Source organism: Grampus griseus (genome assembly GCF_964374135.1).
Source record: "Grampus griseus genome assembly, chromosome: 19".
NCBI lineage: Eukaryota > Metazoa > Chordata > Mammalia > Artiodactyla > Delphinidae > Grampus > Grampus griseus.
Window position 1 is genome coordinate 11,786,453 of NC_139013.1, and position 16,758 is coordinate 11,803,210.

The window sequence follows — 16,758 nt, forward strand, 5'->3', positions numbered from 1 at the left end:
CCTCGGTGACCCTCGCACAGTCCTCAAAGCCACACGCAGCACAGCCGCCCGCTTTGGTAGCGCTCAGCCGCCAGGAGGCAGCACCCTGTTGGTGGGGCGGAGCCGGGTGCCCGCCCCCTCCCCCCAGGGCTTAAGGGACCCCCCTCGGAGCCCGCCCACGCGAGATGAGGACTGTGGACCGGCCCCCCCCATGCCCTCCCCCTGAGGGCCGCCCCCGCCCCGCGCGCTTCCTGGGTGGGGCCGGGGCGGCTTCAAAAACCCCCCGCCGCCCCAGCCGGTCGCCGCCGCCGCCGCCCTTCGCGCCCCAGGCCGTCCCACTCCCTTCCTCCCGCCGCGGATCCGCCAGACAGCGAGGCCCCCGGCCGGGGGCAGGGGGGACGCCCCCTCCGGGGCACCCCCCGGCTCGAAGCCGCCCGCGGGGCCGGCCTCAGCCGGGAACGGAGGAGGGAGCCGCCGAGGAGCAGCTCAAGGCCCCAGAGTCTGAGACGAGCCGCCGCCGCCCCCGCCGCCGCCGCCGCCACTGCGGGGAGGAGGGGGAGGAGGAGCGGGAGGAGGGACGAGCTGGTTGGGAGAAGAGGAAAAAAGTTTTGAGACTTTTCCGCTGCCGCTGGGAGCCAAAGGCGCGGGGACCTTCGCGCAGCGCTGCTCCGCGAGGCAGGACTGGGGGACCCCAGACCGCACCTCCGCCCTGCACTGCCTCGGACGCTTGCTCCCTTTCTTCCCCCCACACGGCGTTCCCCGGGCGCCCCCATTCCGGACCAGCCCTCAGGAGCCTCATACCCGACTCCCGCGAGGACTCGACCCCAGACATCGGTCGCACCCTCCCGCACGGCCCCCAACTCCTAGCCTCTCTCTTGAGCCCCCGCGCATCCAAGGACCCTTCTCCTCCGGGATCCAGGAGACGGGATCAATCTCAGACCTGCCTCAGCTTTCCTATTCAAGACCACCCACCTTTGGTACCAGATCTCGCTCATCTCGGTTTTTGCCGTGGGATACCGAGAACACACCCATCAGAGCCGCCCCTCCAGCTCCGCTCCGTCCTCCCTGAGGGCCTCAACTCCCTCCCTCCCCAGACCCTCCTACCTTTCCTCGGGAGACCCCCCCTCCAGCCCCTGTAGGGGCGGGGCCTCCCTCTTCCCACCCCAGCCCGGCTTGCGCTCTCGGCTGTGCCAGGGGCGCCGCCTCCCCCATGCCGCCCTCGGGGCTGCGGCTGCTGCCGCTGCTGCTGCCGCTGCTGTGGCTACTAGTGCTGCCGCCTGGCCGGCCGGCCGCCGGACTGTCCACCTGCAAGACCATCGACATGGAGCTGGTGAAGCGAAAGCGCATCGAGGCCATCCGCGGCCAGATTCTGTCCAAGCTTCGGCTCGCCAGCCCCCCGAGCCAGGGGGAGGTGCCGCCCGGTCCGCTGCCCGAGGCCGTACTGGCTCTTTACAACAGTACCCGTGACCGGGTGGCCGGGGAAAGTGCCGAACCTGAGCCTGAGCCAGAGGCGGACTACTACGCCAAGGAGGTCACCCGCGTGCTAATGGTGGAAAACAGCAACGGTGAGCTCGGAGGGGCAGGGGAACCCTGGCGGGGAGCCCCCAGGGGGCGCCGGAGTGCAGGGGTCACGGGGAGGAAATTACCGGTAGAGGAAACTGGCTGGGGGAAGAGGACCCCCGGGGGCGCCGGGAACTTGGGAGGGGGAGTCTCAAAGAGGATAGGGCTGAGCTCCCTACCCCCCAGGTATCTGGTCTTGAAGAGGAGATAGTGAGCGGAGTGGACCGCTTTTGGAGGGCTACAGGAACATGCGAGATCGTGGGCGGGGGGAGTCCCTTAGAGGGAGAGAAGCGAAGTAGTTACGGGGTGGGGGTGTAGAAAAAGACTTCCCCTTGCAGGGTGCACTAGAGTGCGGGGGTCGTGGGTGGGGCCCGCAGAGAGGGAGCTCGCTTTGGGAGAAGCGAGGACCCTGGCATTGGGGAGAGGAGAGGTAGTGGGGAAAGCTGACCCAGAGCTCACGGGTCATGAGGCAGGAAGATTCAAGAAGGACAGAAAAACTAGGTGAAGCGAACCCCAGAGGTTCCAGAAAGTGGAGAGTGGACGCATTTGCACACGGCGCGAAGAACACGCGGGATTGGGGAAGGGCTTAGAGAGAGAGGCGGGGAGGGGGTGATCAATGCGAGGTCAAAAGGGGGCGCGAGGTCGTAGGGTGGGGGAAACTGGCGGGAGAGAAGCGGAGACCCCAGGGGGATGCCGGGGATGCGCCGGGAGGTGCTCTATTTCGCAGACGGACGTGAGAGGAGGAAGCCCAGCGGAGGAAGCGAGCCCCCAGGAAACCTAGAATACTGGGTCGTGGGAAGGGGTATACAGAGCGGAGAGACAAGCGTGGGAAAGGTGGACCTGGGAGCGGGCAGAGGAGAGATGGACGGTGCCATGCTGGGAGCAGCGAGCCTCCGCCACGCCGCGGGATGGAAGGGAGAGGGCTGAGTGAGGAGTCGAGCCGTAGAGGGAGAGGTGGGTGGGTGCGACTCTACAAGACCCGGGTGAGAAAACCGAGCTGGTAGGGGTGAGGAAGCCCCACGTGTGTGCCACGCGCGGGGGGCGGAGCCTGCGCTTCCGGAAGGGGACAGGAGAACCCCAGCAGAGCTGAATGCTGAGAGCCTGGACCCCAAACTCCTAGTTCCTCTCTAGGAGGCTGGGGAAACCCCAGCGTCCGGCCGCCTAGCCCTCCCTCCCTTCCTTTCCTTCCCGTGCCTCGGGGGGCGGGGATCGCGCGCGGAGCCTGGGGCGAGACGAGGCAGGTCCGGTCCCCGCCCTCGCGGTGGCAGCGGCGCCTCCCGCCCCCTTCACCCCCAGCTCAGGGCGGCACTACCGCTGGGCCCGCCCCATCGGCGCCCGCGGAGACCCAGGCGTTCCGCGTGGCCCCGAGGCTTGGGGGCGACCCCCCTGCTTTCACTTTCCCTCTTGGGCATTAGACTTGTGGGTCTCTGGCCCATTTGTGTACCCAGTTGCCGCTTCAGCCGAATGACACCCCTACCCTCCCACATCTCCGTCTCACCTTTTCCGTCGTAGCTTCACCTTGGTTGTAGAGATTTTTCCAACACTGATACCTTCAATCTCTCTTCATTCCTCTTCTGCCTCCATCTCGCTCCCAAACCCTATGTCTCTCTTCCCCGTGTGTCTGTCTCCCATCTCTGCCTTTCCATCTCTCCCGCATCACCGTTACTCTCTCTGTCCCAGTCTGGGTCTCTCAGTTTCTGTCTCTCCATCTCTTCCTTCTCTCTCGCTTTTTCTCCTCCATACCCTACTCTCCATCTCTCCCTCTGACCGTTCCTGCCCCTTCTATCTCTCTTCTTCCCTATCTGTCTCCCAGGCCTGGGCTCTACCCTTCCTTTGGGGTCTGCTGAGTAACTCCTGGGCCAAGATAGGGCTTTTTTTGTGCGGGGCAGGGGCTGGCCCGGCTAGAGAGGGGAGGAGTAGGGGAAGGAGGCCCACAGAAGGGGCTTCCTCTGTCTTTTCTCATCGGATGTCTCCACCATTTCCATGCCCCCACTGCAGAGGCCTAAAGCAGCTGTCCCAGTTGATCCAGGAGTTCATGGCTTGCCCCGCTCTTTCCCAACCCCCAACTTTTCCTAGACTAGAAAACTTCCTAATTTTCTCTGTTCCCCTTCCCCCGCCCCCGAAGCCATTCTTACCTAGAATGAACTTTGCCTTTTCTAACCAGCTGGGGAAGGAAACAATAATAATAATAACAACAACAACAAGAGTAATGTCACATTAGCAGGAAGGCAGCATAACCTAGGGGTTAAGAGCACAGTCTCTGGAATCAGACTGGCTGAGTTTGAATCCCCACTCTGCATCTTCCTGGCTGCGTGATCTTGGGGCCAATTGTTTCATCTCTTTGCCTCAGTTTTCCCATCTATAAAACGGGTATACTAATAGTATCTTCCTCATGGGGTTGTTGAACACACACATTAGAGTAAGCATTGTATGCAGACTCTGTACGACATACTTTATCTGCATCATCTCGCTTATTTCACACTAGCAACCTGTAATCAGTCCTTGTCTTACAGGTGAGAACCTGGCACACAGAGAGGAATTCACTTGCCCAAAGTTCCTGCGCTTCAGTTAGGAGAGCCTGGGTTGGGAGGCAGAGAACTTGATGTCAGGTTGATCTTTCCCCAAAGAATAGGAAACTGAGGCTCCGAGAGGGCTTGTGACTTGCCCAGGAAAGAAGGCAGTCGAGGCACAGTCCGATTCAAATGCCCGTGATCCCTGGGCTGCGACATAACTTGCGTTTGAGGCTCCACGTGCTGGGGAGGCCTAAGCAGTTAGAGCAGTGCCCAGCCCTGTGCCAGCTTTGTCCTGAGGGGCACTTCCCAGTTGATGGGAGGGAAGGGTGGGTAAGATCCCGTCTAAAGAGGTGGAAACAAACCCAGAGAGGGGAAGCCAGTCACCTAAGGTCACACAGCCAAAATGTGTTAGGGTTAGACTCCAACCCAGGGCTCTTTGACTTGGGGTGCGCCAGCTCCCCTGACCCTGTCAAACCCTGACATCCCCCCTCTCGGCTCCTTGTGCCTAGAAATCTATGGGAAAATCAAGCGTAGTCCACACAGCATGTATATGCTCTTCAACACGTCGGAGCTCCGGGAAGCGGTGCCCGAACCTGTGTTGCTCTCTCGGGCAGAGCTGCGCCTGCTGAGGCTCAAGTTAAAAGTGGAGCAGCACGTGGAGCTGTACCAGGTGGGGGCGAGGGCCCCAGAGGTGGCCTGGGCTGGGGCGGCTGGAAGGCTGGTGGCTTCAGGGTCCATAGTGACCGATCCTGAAGGCACGGACTGTGGGATCACAGGGCTCTGAAGCTTTCAGACTCCTAGAGCCCTAGAAGGTTAAACGTTTAGAAGGCCGGAATCTTAGGAGTTGGACTCTAAGAACTCAGGACTTTTGAAAGTTTGAATCTCTGTAAGGGTTGCAGACTTTCAAAGTGCTCTGTCCCCACACAGTAGCCACTAGCCACCTATGGCCATTTAAGTTGATCAAAATTAAATAAAAGAAAAAATTCAGTTCGTCCGTCTCACTGGCCATAGTTCAAGTGGCCTGTAGTCACATGGGGTTAGCAGCCGCTATTTTGGACACCACAGATAAAGAACTTTTCCATCATCACGGAAAGATCTCTTGGTTAGCTCTTTTCTAGAAGAGTCTCCAGGAAGATGGGAGCCTCAAGAAGTTCTGGATTCTCTTGAAGGTTGTGTGACCCAGAATCCCTGTCACGTGGAATGTTAGATTCAGTAGTAGGTGTTAGACTCTTACAACAAGGGAACTTTGGGCTTCCCTGGTGGCGCAGCGGTTGAGAGTCTGCCTGCCGATGCGGGGGACACGGGTTCGTGCCCCGGTCCGGGGGGATCCCGCGTGCCGCGGAGCGGCTGGGCCCGTGAGCCATGGCCACTGGGCCTGCGCATCCGGAGCCTGTGCTCCGCAGCGTGACAGGCCACAACAGTGAGAGGCCCGCGTACAGCAAAAAAAAAAAAAAAAAAACCAAAACAAGGGAACTTTGTCTGATGTTAACTTCTTGGAGTCTAGAGAATTCGCTTTTATCCTGCCAGCTCCCAGGGGATCATTCCACATGGATGTCAGGCGTCTGCAACGTCTAGGTTTGTGGCATGTCAGACTCGTGGGTTTGTAGAACATGAGTCCTCTGGAATGTCTCAGGCTCATTGAATGTGTAATTCTTGGGGTGCCACTGAGCACTGGCGTTATGGAATGACTTCTAACATAACTTCTAGAAAGTGATAACTCGGGGCTTCTCTGGTGGCGCAGTAGTTAAGAATCTGCCTGCCAACGCAGGGGACACGGGTTCGAGCCCTGGTCCGGGAAGATCCCACATGCTGCGGAGCAACTAAGCCCATGTGCCACAACTACTGAGCCTGTACTCTGGAGCCCGCGAGCCACAACTACTGAGCCCATGTGCCACAACTACTGAAGCCCGTGCGCCTAGAGCCCGTGCTCCACAACAGGAGAGGCCACCGCAATGAGAAGCCCGTGCACCGCAACAAAGAGTAGCCCCCGCTCGCCGCAACTAGAGAAAGCCCGCGCGTAGGAACGAAGACCCAAAGCAGCCAAAAATAAATAAATAAAAAATAAATACTTTTTTTTCAAAAAAGAAGGAACGTGATAGACTCTCAGAATTTGGGGGGCCAAATTTGCAGAACTGTCTATAGTCAGTGACCCCTACGATGTCAGTAGGAGAATCGTGGCATCGTGGGCTGTCCAAGCTGAAAGGGGCCGCCTGGCATTTCATCAGTGAGGAAACCAAGGACAAAAGGGGAGAGGAATTTTCCATGGCCACGCCGGGGTCAGGCATAGAGGATGAGCTGCCCAGGTGCCTTGACCCCCCAGCCTGGGGTTCTCTCTCCCCTCTGGGCTGCTGTGGGGTGGGTGGCTCCTGTGGGCCCCTCGGTTTGGGTGTCTGGGAGGGGACAGTCTGCAGGACTGTGTGGAAGCCCTTTTCGGGGAGCAGATGGACTCAGGGGTGCAGTGTACATGAGGGGTGTGTGGCAGCATCTACCCACTGTCTCTCCCCCCAATTCATTATCCCCCAGAAATACAGCAATGATTCCTGGCGCTACCTCAGCAACCGACTGCTGGCCCCCAGCGACTCGCCCGAGTGGCTGTCCTTTGACGTCACTGGAGTTGTGCGGCAGTGGCTGACCCACGGAGGTGAGGACCGCTTGTCTGCCCCACCCCTATTTTTTTTGTGTTTTCTGGCCGCACTGCGTGGCATGTGGGATCTTAGCTCCCCGACCAGGGGTCGAACCTGCAGTGGAAGCGCGGACTGTTAACCATTGGACCACCAGGGAAGTCCCTCCCAACCCCTATTTTGTAATGGGGTTGACCCCATTGTTTGTCCTGGGGCTCCCCTGCCTAGCACCGCCCACCCCATGTTGGTGCCAAAGAGCCCAGACCTGGGCCTCCTTCCAGGCACTCAAACCTGAGTGATTAATGGTAAATCCATTTCCTGAGCACCTGCCCTGTGCTGGGTGATGCTGGGGACAAAACAGTAACCAAAACAGCACCATACTTGCCCTCGTGAAGCTTATCATCCATTGCTCGGGTTAAGGGATTTGGGGGAAAGACCTGAAAACCAGGTAGTAATGTCCCAGAGTGGGCAGGGTTGGGAGGGGGAGCCCAGAGGAGGTGCCTGACCCAGCCTGGGAAATCAGGGAGGGCTTCCTGGAAGAGGGGACATTAGAGCGGTTGTCTGAGGGATGAGTGGAGCCAGCCTGGGAAAGACGGAGGGGCAAGAGTGGATAGGGGCAGAGGGATAGGCTGTGCAGAGCCCTTGAGTCCAGGGAGAGCCTGACACACCTGATCTGTCCAGAAGAGGACTGTCTGTCCTGTCTCATCTGAGTCCACAGTACCCACATCTCCCTTCCTAGTCTCCGTCTCGTTCATTCCTTCACTCAGTAGATGCCAGTAGATTCCTGCTATGTGCCTGGCCCTGTGCGGGTGGTGTGGGGGACACAGTGGTAACCATGACAACTTCTAGGCCTGCCCTCATGGGGCCCACAGTCACTTCTAGACACCTAGGAAATCTTGCCAAGGCCCTAGCAGGGAGCCCGCCTGACTCCCATTGTGATGGCCACAATGACCAGGGCCGGGATGGGGGAGCCGAGAGTGGGCATCCAAACCCATCTGGAGGGGTCCAGGAGGGCTTCCTGGATGAGGATGATTGTGTTGAGACTCATGAGATAAGTGATGGTTTGGCCAGAGGAAAAGATGGGGGTTAGGGAGCAGGTGAGCGCTGCGACAAGTGTCCTGGGCTGATTGCTGAGTCCAGAGCCCCCAGCACAGGGTCCAACACATAGTGGGAGCTTAGAAAGGCATTCACTCATTCATTCAAGAAAACTTTCTTCCACACCGGCCCTGGGACAAGAGCCCAGGCACTTGCATCCCAGCCCTGCCTTTTCCCACTTTGGGCAAGTCACCCCCTCTCCGTGGGCCTTGGCTTCTTCATCTGTAAAATGGGGAGCTTTGGTGAGGATTAAAGGAAATAACGCACAAAAAGTGTTTAGAACAGGGTCTGGCACCCAGTGCGAACTCAGGAGATGTTTGTTTTTACGACTGTGGGCCAGGCCCAGTGGGGAACAAGAAAACAAGGATCCCTGCCCCCACGTATCCTGCTTTGCCACTGAGAACAAAGAGGGGAATAAATAGTCAGATACAAATGTCAGGGTAAGTGCTATGGAGAAAATAAAGTGCTGTCATAGTGGGGGAGGGGCTGTGTCCTGGAGGGCTTCCAGGAGGAGGTGGCCTTTGAGCTGAGACCTGCAGGAGGAGGAGGCTGCAAGGCAAAGGACTGGAGCACGAGGGTGCAGTGAGAGGCCAGGCAGGGGAAGGGGCAGGAAGGAGGTCCCCCCACCCCCACGCCGGGGGTTTGCTACTTCCTTTCTCCTCCCCCAGGGACTGGGTGAGCCGCCCCCTCACACTGGCTTCCCTTTCCCCACTCCCACAGAGGAAATAGAGGGCTTTCGCCTCAGTGCCCACTGTTCCTGTGACAGCAAAGATAACACACTCCAAGTGGACATTAACGGTGAGGCCCACCTCCCTGGCCCGGCCCCATGCCCACCAGTGATGAGTGTGTGTGTGTGTGTGTGTGTGTGTGTGTGTTTCTTCCCCTTGACCATCTCCCATTCATCCATCTGAGAGTGTGTGTATGTCTCCCCCACCCTCCCTACCGCCTGACTCCCAAACCAAAGCAGGGTTCAGTTCCGGCCGCCGGGGTGACCTCGCCACCATTCATGGCATGAACCGGCCCTTCCTGCTCCTCATGGCCACCCCGCTGGAGAGGGCCCAGCACCTGCACAGCTCCCGGCACCGCCGAGCCCTGGACACCAACTACTGCTTCAGGTGAACCTTGCAGCCTTTCCCTGACGCCTTCTGGGCTGGGGGCCTCCTTGCCGTCTGCTGAGCAGGCACCGCAGATTGGGCACCTGGCTTGGGCTGGCATCTGCTTCAGCCTGGAGCGTTCGGGGAATGAGGTCCGAGGCCTAGGATGCTGGGATGTGCGAACTGGGAGTCCTTGAATGCTGAGAGCAGGTGGCTCTCTGGCTGGTGGGTTGCAATCAGAGACTATTAGAACGTTGAACACTGAGAATGTGAGAATTCAATACTGGAAGGTCGCCACGTTAGATTTCTGTCCTGCTGGCAGGTTGGGGTTCGAGCATGTGGGGATTCTAGGATGTGAGAATCGGTATTCATTATTGAAATCTGAGAATGTTGGACTCAAGGGATGTTGGGATCCTAGAACTTGGGAATTCAGAACTGGAAGATTGCCCGTGTTGGATTCCTATACCATTGACAGACTGGAGTCTCCCGTATCGGCAGATTGGAGTCCTTGACTGTTGGGCCCAGAATAGTGGAGTCCTGTGTTACATTATTAGCATCCACAAATGTTGGAGTTGGAGAAAGCCAGAGTCTTGGTCACCTAGAATGTTGGGACTCAGGGCTGGAATCTTGTGAGAATCTTGGAAGGCTGTGATCTTAGAACGTGGCAGCTTGGACCTCTTGAGTGATGGGCTCAGAATTGTGGAATGTTGGAATGCAGTTTGTTTTTTTTTTTTTTTTTCCGTACGCGGGCCTCTCACTGTTGTGGCCTCTCCCGTTGCGGAGCACAGGCTCCGTTCGCGCAGGCTCAGCGGCCATGGCTCACGGGCCCAGCCGCTCCGCGGCATGTGGGATCTTCCCGGACTGGGGCACGAACCCGTGTCCTCTGCATTGGCAGGCGGACTCCCAACCACTGCGCCACCAGGGAAGCCCTGGAATGCAGTTTTGAAATATTGGAATTCAAGAATGCCAAGATCTTGGAGAGCTGGAATGTGGGAATCCTAGAAAGCTGGAAAGCTGTTGGTGTGTTAGAATCTTGAGAGGCTGGTGTATTGCAGTCCAAGAAAACTGAAAAGTTGTAGTCCTAGAATGTTGAAGTTCAGAGTTAGAGTGTTGCGAGTTTAGAATGATAATGTGACCTTGGCCCTCCCCTGCTTAATATTTTGATGGTGCCTTTGGGCTTTGTTACATGCAGTTCTCCTGCCGGAAAGTCAGCTCTGCTCCCAAACTCCTTCACCCCCAGATCCTACCCTCTGCCCAACAATCCTGTGGATGAATGAATGGATTGAGGTCGTGAGTGCCAGCAGCTTATACTATTACAGTGAGAGAGTGCCAGCCACATGAGGGACACAGCGTCACTTAGGAAATCTTCCCAGAAAATCAAACCTGAAGCTGATCAGTGCGGTAGATCCAATTTTCCAGAAATATGAGAACAGAGAAACATGTTAGACAACACCGTGGTCGTGCAGTCAGCAACATCTAGATCGTGGGAAACCTGACCCAGTTTCTTCAACAAATACAATACAAAGTGGGGAAACAGAGAGATGGTTCTGTAGACTTCAAAAAAGAATATTAAAATATGTATCAAATAATTGCCACGTATAGACCATATTTGGGTCTTTTTTTTTCTTTTTTGGCCCGAGCCACGCAGCATGTGGGATCTGAGTTGTTCCCTGACTGGGGATCAAACTGTTGCCCCCTGCAGTGGAAGTGCAGAGTCTTAACCACTGGACTGCCAGGCAAGTCCCCCAAGTGGGTCTCTTTTACTCGTCAGGCCCTGTTGGGTCCTGGTAGACTGGAGGGCAGAGTTGCAAGGGCCTGGACTACGTGTATCACAGGACCTGGAAAGCAGCAGGCCCCAGGCATGCACCTCAGGGTCACCTGGAGGGCTTGTTAAATGTGGCCTGCTGTCTCCCACCTATCCCCACCCCCAGTTTCTGATTCAGTGGGTCTGGGGTGGGGCCTGAGAATTTGCATTTCCCACAATTTCCCAGGCGGTGCTGCTGCTCCAGGGACCCTACAGGGAGAAAGTTGAGTTGGATAATAGAATCACACACTTCAAGTCTTAGGACCTCAGCACCCTGGCACAGTTGGACCAGAAATGAAAGATTATTCTGGACAGTGGTTCTTCCCCTTTTGTGAGTCCGGGAACCCCTTGAGAAGTCGAAAGCCAGGAACCTTTTTTCCCCAGAATATGCCTATACATACACACGTAGGTGCCTGTGGTTTGGGGGGCTCAGACCCCTCCCTCAGCCCATCCATGGATTTCCTGACGCCTCCTGGGCCCTTAACAACATCTTATTTGATCCAACATCCCTTGCATCTTTGTACAGATGAGGGAACTGCGGCCCAGCCAGACTGGGGAGGCGCCAGGCTGAACGCACAGGAATCTAAGTTTCCTAACTTCCTTCTCAACGTCCTGTGGCTCTTGGGAGAGGCCTTGTCTTGCCCTGGGAGATCCTGTCACATTGCCTCTTCCCCCTCTGCTTAAGCTGACATGGTTGCACTGGGCAGATGAGGGCACAGACTCCAGGGCAGGACAGAGTTAGCTGTGAACCTGGCCCCAAACTCCACCACATGTAGGCTACGAGCGAACAGACAACATCCCCCTTTCTCTGAGGCTCAATTTCTTCATCCTTCAAATGGGAATAATAATAAGACCTGCCTTGTAGGGAATTCTCTATTGATATTTTTTTTTGGCCGCACCGCACACATGCGGAATCTTAGTTCCCTGACCAGGGATCGAACCCGTGCCCCCTGCAGTGGAATCATGGAGTCTTAACCAGTGGACCGCCAGGGAATTCCCGCTATTGATTTTTTTTTTCCTCTATTGATTCTTGAGTAGGAAAATGCATGCACTTGGATCAAACCCAGAAAGGATACTCAGAGACCCTCCAGCTCCGGCCCCCAGCCCCTCTATGAGGAGGCTTTTATTGTATTTCTGTCTCCTCCCAGAGAGTCTCTGTATGAGACACTTACACATAGCCATGTATATGTTTTTTATTTTGTCCAAATGGTATAGTCTTTTTGGGGGGGGGGTACTGCATTTTCTTTCTTTAAATTTTATTTTCTGATTCTAAAAGTAACACATACCCACTATCGAGAATTTGGAAAATACAGAACGATATCCCCCATCACATTGCCACATATGAAATGTCACTGTCAACATTTTAATATATTGCCCTCCAGTCCTTCTATTCAAAACAGAATTTGGATCATGCTGTACCTGTAACTTTGCATAGTGTTTCTTTCATATGTTATGAACATGGAATTTAAAGCGTTCTCAGCTGCCCATGAGTCAAGCTTTTTAGTTAAGTTCCCAGCCCATCTCAACCATGGCCCCAGGGGCCAGCACAGAAAATGCCCCATTTCCTTCCAGACATGAAGGAGCCAGGGCCGCAGACTGGGGAGGACTGACTTTTGCATCCGAGCCTGGGACAGAGATCATGAGTCCAGGGCAGTAGAGTCTTACATACCACCACTCTCCAATGTGCTTTTATTTTTTATTTTGTTTTGTTTTTTAAAAAGTATTTATTTTTTTTGGCTGCATTGGATTTTAGTTGCGGCACACGGGCTCTTTGTTGCGGTGAGCGGGCTCTTCGTTGTGGCGCGTGGGCTGGCTTCTCTCTAGTTGTGGCGCCTCAGTAGGCTCTAGAGTGTGTGGCCTCAGTAGTTGCGGCGTGCAGGCTTAGTTGCCCCGCAGGATGTGGGATCCTATTTCCCCGACCAGGGATCGGACCCACGTCCCCTGCATTGGGAGGATTCTTAACCACTGGACCACCACGGAAGTCCCTCCAATGTGCTTTTAAAAGACCTAACATATTGATCAATTATTTTATACAGCCAGTACTTGCTAAGCACCTGCTGTATGCCAGGCACTGTTGCAGGGACACATTTAGGGACAAAATAGACAAAAAGTCCTGTCCTCAGAGGAAGACAGAAAACGAACAGATAAACAAATCAGTATCTAATAAAAGAGCAGGTGGCAAGAAGGAAAACCAATCTGAGGAAGGGGAAAGAAAGAAGTCATTGTGATGATTTATTTTTCCTCTTCTGATCGAAATTTTTTTTATTAGGGGAAACTTTAAATGTATTCATAAGCAACCAAGATGGTGCAAGGAACCCCCACGAACTCTCATCCAGTATCAACAAGTATTAAGATTTGCCCCATTTCAGCTGCAGTCATTTTCATGTTTTCTCACATAACTGAATGCTGTTATTACACTGTATGGAATTAACAAACATTTGGATTGGTATTTTGGGTAGGATGGTCCAGGAAGGACTCTGAGGAGACGACATTCATTTGTTTGACTGATACTTATTGAGCACCTACTGCATGCCAGGCAGTGTTCTAGGAGTTAAGGGTCCCTGAGTGAGGGATGTTTGAGCATACATACAAATGGAGTGAAGAAACAGAGCCAGAGTGGGTATCTGTGGGAATAGCCAGCCAGGCAGAGGGAACAGCAAGTGCAAATGTCCTGAGCTGGGACTCAGGAACAGCGAGGATGGTAATGTGGCCGAAGGAGAGTGAGAGTGGGAGTGGGGAGGGAGTTGAGATCAGCCAGATCTGGTAGCGCCTTGTGGTCCATGGCGAGGGCTTGGGCATTTGCCTTGTTCAGAGCAGAGGAGCGACTGGACAGTCTCTAGTATGTGGCCCCATAAGGCAGGGATTTCTGTCTGTTTTGTTTGTACTGCGTCCCCAGTAGACCGCAGCCCAGCACACGGTCGTAGCTCAGTGAACATTTGTTGCACACGTAGAACGTATCAGTACACGTGGCGCTGCGTTGTGTTTTTTATGTTCCAGTGTGTGGATGTGCTGTGGTCGGTGTAGCCCCCTCTGGACGTTCATTTGGCTTCTTACAGGCTTGAGCATTGCCTGAGATCATGTTTATGAGGATGCCCTTAGCGCAGTGCTGGACTAGAGGAAGTGCTTTATCAGTGTTAGTGATGATCATTACTATTACTGTTATTGCTGTTATCATCACAGGGGTTGCAAGGGAGACCAAGATGGAGACCGTGCTGGCGGGCAACCAGGGTGAAACACATGCACAGCCGGGGGAGGAGGGGCACCCCTCCGCTCTCCTGACTCGGGTTCCTCCCTCCCTCCGGCCTGCAGCTCCACGGAAAAGAACTGCTGCGTTCGGCAGCTCTACATTGACTTCCGCAAGGACCTGGGCTGGAAGTGGATTCACGAACCCAAGGGCTACCACGCCAATTTCTGCCTGGGGCCCTGCCCCTACATCTGGAGCCTGGACACGCAGTACAGCAAGGTGCGTCTGGAGCCCTGGCTGGGGGTGGGATGAGGGTAGCAGGAACCGAGGGAGGAGAAGGAGAAAAAGAGGTAATATCAGATGAATTGGCGAGATAGTAGTCAGAAAGGGAGGAGACAGGGAGATTGGCGGGGAGGTGGCAAAGGGATGGGAGAGAAACTAGAGGCAGGGTCTGAGCAGTTAGAGACACGAGGCAGAGGGAGACAGAGATATGGGGAGACCCATGGAGATGCATAACTTGGGCTTGGGAAGAGGTGGGGAGATGGAAGGAGAAAGAGAGAAACGGAGGGACACAATGAGAGAGAAAAAGGCAGGAGGATAGAGAATTAGGAAGATGGAAGGAGAAAGACAATGAGACACAAGCCAAGAGTGGAAACTGGGGAGAGGCAGAGAAACAGAAAGAAACGGAATGAGATAAGACAGAGGGAGATGGGGAGAGGCTGGCGGGGTGGGGGTACCCTCCCCATGACCCTCGACCCTGACCCCGCCCACCCGCCCCGCAGGTCCTGGCCCTGTACAACCAGCACAACCCGGGCGCGTCGGCGGCGCCGTGCTGCGTGCCGCAGGCGCTGGAGCCGCTGCCCATCGTGTACTACGTGGGCCGCAAGCCCAAGGTGGAGCAGCTGTCCAACATGATCGTGCGCTCCTGCAAGTGCAGCTGAGGCCCCGCCCCTCCCGACAGGTCCCGCCCACCCCGGCAGGCCCGGCCCCGCCCCCCACCCGCCTCATCAGAGTTGTATTTAAGGACACAGCGCCCAAGCCCACCTGGGGTCCATTAAAGGTGGAGAGAGGACTGGGTCTCTGTGTCGTTGGGCGCCTAACTAGGGTTTCTCTTCCGACGTTCCCCGACCTCCCCCCCAATGCCCCCTGCATCTCCTTACATTTACACTTACATCTGCCTCCTCCTGTCTCTGCCCATCATTCATTTGCCCCTCCTCACACAAACACTTCTTAGCGCTTGTTATGTTTCTTACTCCTGGTGAACAAGGGTTAGATTTATTTATTGAGCACCTTGGACCCTTATGTTAACTCATTTAACCACCATAACAAAGCTCTGAGATAGACTCTGATAACACCCACTTTTAATGTAAGGAAATGGAAGCCCAGAGAGGTTAAGGGAATAGTTCCTGCCTACCAGGAACCTACTTTCTGGGGAGGAGACAGACATAGTAAAGTTGTGCGAAAACAGGAAAGCAGGATGGGTAAGAGATGGCTTTGGGGAGGAGGGAGGGCTTCTTGGACGAGGTGGCATTTGGGACTTGAAGGAAGCCAAGAAGGCAGCCTGGGGGAGGGTGTTCTTGGTAGGAAGACAAAAGCAAAGGCCTGGAAGTGAATATGAACTTGGGGTGAGCTACACAGGCAGGAAAGGGGCCAGTGCATTTGGAAGGGAGGGGCAAGGGGAAGGGTGTTAAGATCTGAGTCAGAAAGTAACACTCACAGGCCAGAGGATAATAACAACAATTCTCCACTCCACTCTACTAGCTCATGGCATTCTCCCCACAGCCCAAGAGAGCATGGGTTGGCAAACTATTGCCTGCAGGCAAATTCTGACTTGCTGCCTGTTTCTGTAAATAAAGTTTTTTTTTTTTTCCTTTGCGGTAAGCGGGCTTCTCACCGTTGTGGCCTCTCCCGTTGTGGAGCACAGGCTCCGGACACGCAGGCCCAGCGGCCATGGCTCACGGGCCCAGCTGCTCCGCGGCATGCGGGATCCTCCCGGACCGGGGCACGAACCCGTGTCCCCTGCATTGGCAGGCAGACTCTCAACCACCGCGCCACCAGGGAAGCCCTGTCAATAAAGTTTTATTGGAGCACAGCCATGCTCACTTGGTACTGTACTGTCTGTGGCTGTTTTAGTGCTACTAGGGCAGAGTTGAGTAGAAACTGTGCAAAGTCAAAAATATTTACTATCTGACCCTTGACAGAAAATGTCTGCCAACTCCTGCTTTGGAGATCATTTGCTCCCCACTCCACAGATGGGAATGCTGAGGCACAGAGAGGTTAACTTATTTGTTATGGTCACATAGTTAGCAAACGGCACAGCTGGGATTCAAACCCAGGCAGCTAGAGTTGAGGGCTTATGCCCACAACTTCTGCACTGGTCCTGCCTTCCAGACCACATCAGGCCTGTGGGGACCTGTGATAACTTGTACTCTGAGAGAGGAAGGCACCATGACAGGGTTTGGAACAGAAGAGGGATGTGATTTGACTGAAGTGCTCAGAGGGTCCCTCTGGTTGATGGTTGAGAGTAGACTGAACGGGTGTGAGGGTGACTGCAGGGAGACCAGTTGTCCAGGAGAGAAATGACAGCACCCTGAGCCGGGGTGGGTTTCCCTCTGCTGTGTTTCTTCCCATCTGCTGGGGTCTTGCTGATGAACTCTCTCCCGCTTCCTCTTTCTCTGGCTTCTCAGCTTCCCCTCTTCCTCCCTGGTTTCAGTTCCCGTTCTCTCTCCCCGGCCCTTCTCAGGTCCGGGGCCTTGACCTGCTTTGCTCAGTGACTGCCCTGGGGGAGGATGGTGTGAGTGCTGAGCTTCCTTTGCAGGTGGGTCAGTGGCACCAGGTCTGGATGGGTGGGCCCCGGGGCCTGCCCAGCCCAGCCCAGCGGTAGAAATGTGGTCACTCCTCCTGGCCC

At 55.4% G+C, this 16,758-nt stretch overlaps 1 protein-coding gene across 2 annotated transcripts; it reads left to right on the forward strand.

The window, feature by feature from the left end:
- The first annotated feature begins 322 nt into the window (after window positions 1-322).
- On the forward strand, window positions 323-14,915 carry TGFB1 (transforming growth factor beta 1). Of its 2 annotated transcripts, none has more exons than XM_082676207.1 (7): window positions 323-1,544; window positions 4,562-4,722; window positions 6,576-6,693; window positions 8,489-8,566; window positions 8,733-8,883; window positions 13,976-14,129; window positions 14,633-14,915. In XM_082676207.1, exons 1-7 carry the CDS (start codon window positions 1,190-1,192, stop codon window positions 14,789-14,791), a joined length of 1,176 nt encoding a protein of 391 aa, XP_082532333.1. In that variant the 5' UTR covers window positions 323-1,189; the 3' UTR covers window positions 14,792-14,915. The 2 variants fall into 2 exon arrangements, with proteins under 2 accessions (XP_082532333.1, XP_082532334.1); XM_082676208.1 differs by having other exon boundaries at window positions 325-1,544; window positions 8,736-8,883.
- The last annotated feature ends 1,843 nt before the right edge of the window (window positions 14,916-16,758 follow it).

Excerpts from the sequence above, each read along its gene's own strand:
- TGFB1 (XM_082676207.1), top strand. The coding sequence starts at position 1,190 with ATGCCGCCCTCGGGGCTGCGGCTGCTGCCGCTGCTGCTGCCGCTGCTG. Across the intron at positions 1,545-4,561 it reads AATGGTGGAAAACAGCAACG|AAATCTATGGGAAAATCAAG; the intron begins GTGAGCTCGGAG and ends CCTTGTGCCTAG. Across the intron at positions 8,884-13,975 it reads GACACCAACTACTGCTTCAG|CTCCACGGAAAAGAACTGCT; the intron begins GTGAACCTTGCA and ends TCCGGCCTGCAG.